This window comes from Priapulus caudatus, unplaced genomic scaffold, assembly GCF_000485595.1.
Source record: "Priapulus caudatus unplaced genomic scaffold, Priapulus_caudatus-5.0.1 Scaffold34, whole genome shotgun sequence".
Classification (NCBI taxonomy): domain Eukaryota; kingdom Metazoa; phylum Priapulida; class Priapulimorpha; order Priapulimorphida; family Priapulidae; genus Priapulus; species Priapulus caudatus.
In genome coordinates this window covers 703,692-707,008 of record NW_014577095.1, presented here as the reverse complement: position 1 = coordinate 707,008, position 3,317 = coordinate 703,692, and the positions used below count along the sequence as shown (strand labels likewise).

General features: G+C 39.5%; 1 protein-coding gene across 2 annotated transcripts in view; it reads right to left on the bottom strand.

Annotated features, from left to right (window-relative positions):
• The window catches only part of LOC106817129 (dipeptidyl peptidase 3-like), a 15,097-nt gene that overhangs the window by 10,909 nt on the left and 871 nt on the right, over positions 1-3,317 (bottom strand). For both annotated transcript variants that reach the window (XM_014821779.1, XM_014821787.1), the window contains exons 2-3: positions 1,520-1,677; positions 1,020-1,142 (exon numbers count right to left, since the gene is read on the bottom strand). In XM_014821779.1, coding sequence (XP_014677265.1) covers positions 1,020-1,142; positions 1,520-1,669 — 273 coding nt within the window. In that variant the 5' untranslated portion in view covers positions 1,670-1,677. The remainder of the gene's footprint in view (positions 1-1,019; positions 1,143-1,519; positions 1,678-3,317) is intronic.

The following is a 3,317-nucleotide window of genomic DNA, read 5'->3' as shown; positions in this document are numbered from 1 at the left end:
TCACTTCTTTCGGCATTGCCTATTTGGTACGGGTCTCGATTTCCAACTTATGCACGCAATTTTCGAGTATTTGAACAATATTCATAGAACTAGCAATTAACACAACCCCAGCTGATAAACCTGTCTGCAAAATCGGGATCCACTTACTGCTAATATCTATTGCAATAATAACACTATAGCCAATGTAAAATCGGTTGATTGGCAGATTACACGCAACACGTGTTCGCTCTTTTTGGAACCGAGATGGCCGACGGCACAGGATTGTAGGTAATATTGCTATTTTTAGTGCAAATCGCGGAACCCTCTATAGCTTGTATATGATAGCTGACTAGCTGTAGACATTAGCTGTAGATTGCTACGGTATCACGACGAGTAACCCCAGGACAATCGCCCCAACCCCCCACCCCATCCAGATAATTACTCCCACACCCTTTACTCCCCAGACAATTACCAATACAAATACCCTATCCAGGCATAAGAAAAATATATGTTAAAAATTTCAGCTATACTATTTTCTCATGACTGAGGATACACATTTCAGTGTTGACATTTCAATTTATGTTTATCTTAACATCTTAGCAATGAGTTGGCTGCTTCCATCCTCCATGGTTGGTTGCACTAAAACTTCCCCCTTCACACTGATAATATTTATTACAAAATTATGGCCAGAAACTTACTGGCCAAACGCATATACTCATGAGGCATGCCTTATCAGTTTTTGGTAGCTAACTTTATGATTTCACTGACCAAAACGATCATTAGGAAACTTTATATAGACTGCCTTCTATATATGAGAATAATTGCACCATACACACGCACGCACGCACCCACACTTGCACGCATACATGCACACACATAAATGTACACACATGCATGCACAAATAGACACAAAGAGACAAAGATGCACACGCACGCACGCACGCACGCGCGCACGCACACACTCACGCATGTACGTATGCACACACACGCACGCACGCACGCACGCACGCACGCACGCACGCACGCACGCACGCACGCACCTGCCACTCATCCTGGTTGAAACCACAGGCAGGTCCCAGGGCTAGTTTCTTCAGTTCATCTAATGGCTGTGCACGGAACAGTTTTTGTAGCAGCACAAAGATGATAGGAGACTCTGGTGATGTCTATAAAAAAAAGACATGGTGACAGGAACCAATTATGGCTTGCAACATAAATAGGCACCTGTGTTATAATTTAGCAGTGGACATGTGGTTTCTATGGCAAGTAATCTGAAACTATACGGTTAATTTATAGTAGGTTGAGATTATTAAGTGTATGTCACAAATCTTAATTCTCCTTACATCTAAGTAAGTGGTCATGCTCTCAATATATATTTGCATCTTGTCTTTTACATTTACATTTTACTTTTGTTTTTGAAAAAGATTAAACTAAATATTGAAGGCCAATTTATGCTAATTGTTAGAAAACACGTATCTAGACGTTCTTCCAAAACAAAAATAATCATAGGCAGATAGAGGAATCAAATTCCTAATATGTATACCTGAAATAGCACAACCAGACCTCCATGCCATGCTGCCTTCGATAAGTAATGCGTGTACAGCTTCTCCTTTGCAGATAGACAGTTGAACGCAACTAGACAGTCTAGGTTCACAACTGGACTGCTGTTCGGTAGGACGTATTGAGAACTCATACTGATTTCTGCGTGACAGATTGCAGAGATATACCACACCATTAGAAAAATGTATTATAAACCCTTGGGAAGTGTTAATAGATGATAGTGATAGATGAGTAGTTGGATAGAAGATCTATATAGCAATGTACATGTATATATATATATACACTTGCTTGCTATTGTTTAAAATGACAATAATTCATTTTAAAACAGTGCATGATGGCAATTATTTTTCAACATCATAAATAAGAATGTCAGCTCTATATATATATATGAAGTTATGTACATGCCAATTCTGTATCGTGAGAGTATGCACGCATATATGGTCACGATATGTTATCAATAACTTATATGCAAGCATTGGCAGCTAAGTTATAGCCAGTTTACCCGTCTAACATGCAATGTTTTTGTATATATAGGGTACTTTACAATATATTGCAGGGCTGCCAACTCTCACGTGTGCGGTGTGAGACTCACACAATTGAGGCTAATCTCACGCTCACACTCCAGGTCTGCTAATTCTCACGCATAGAGAAACAAACAGATAAAAAAAGAAAAAACCCCGAAGTACAGAGCATTTCCATTCGCTGAACGGTTCTAGATCTCGTCCTTACTTGCCAATGAGGCCATAATAAAAATATTGTTTGTTTGCCCTCACCCCGACTGACCCGCCCAAAAAGGGGCCAACTCAAAAAAATTTATTGATCTTTCCCATTCTTTTTTTATACAAATTGTATCGCTGTACATTATATAAATCTGTAGGCAATTCAACGTAATAGACACAAGCACACCCGAGCATGTAGAGTTTGTAGACACCATGCCGAATTTGTAAAAAGACCCCCCACAGATTGGCGATGGATGGATCAATCTTTGTAGTTTGATTGAACTCAACTACCTTATCCATCTAAATGCAGAGCCACAGTGTATTGCATTATATACATACAAGTGTATGTTTAAAAACTCACTTAAATATGCACCAGAATGCACAATTTTAAGCTGAAAAATGCTCCCTGGTGTGGTCCACACCGTCCCCCCACCCTCGCTCGTTCTGCTCCCTCACATAATCTCACTCTCAACTCTGACTCAATGTTGGCCGCCCTGATATTATAGATTTATGTATAGCTATACGTACCAATGTAAATAGAAATTAGTAGGCCTACATGAAAACGGAAAACTGACTGATACTAGCCAACAGTAAAATTACAGGTATTATTTAGTATTAGCGATTCAGCTTTATGCTTTATGTAGCTAGGGCCTATATAGCCTCAAATGCTCTCCACGTTACATCATGTATAACAGGGAGACAAGAGACATGACATGTATGACATCAAAATCATGCAAACTTTGCTTCAAACAAAACTGGCAATCTTGCATTGAACTGCATTTCTCAACGGCCAATGAAATCATCGCTGTTCGGTGTGGTTCAATGCAAGATTGCCAGTTTTGTTTGTAGCGAAGTTTGCGCGATTTTTATGTCGTGATGTTTTAATAAAATAAACGTGATTAAAGAGGAGAATACTGCATGACAAGTGTTTTGTAATGTAGGTAAGATGTTAATAAAGTGACGGCTTTAGGTATTTCTTTGATTTTCTATGTAACACGGCCGTAAATAGTGAAAAGGTTGTCCAAACTGCATGCAGCGCCCCCCTTCGCACACTCAGGTTAC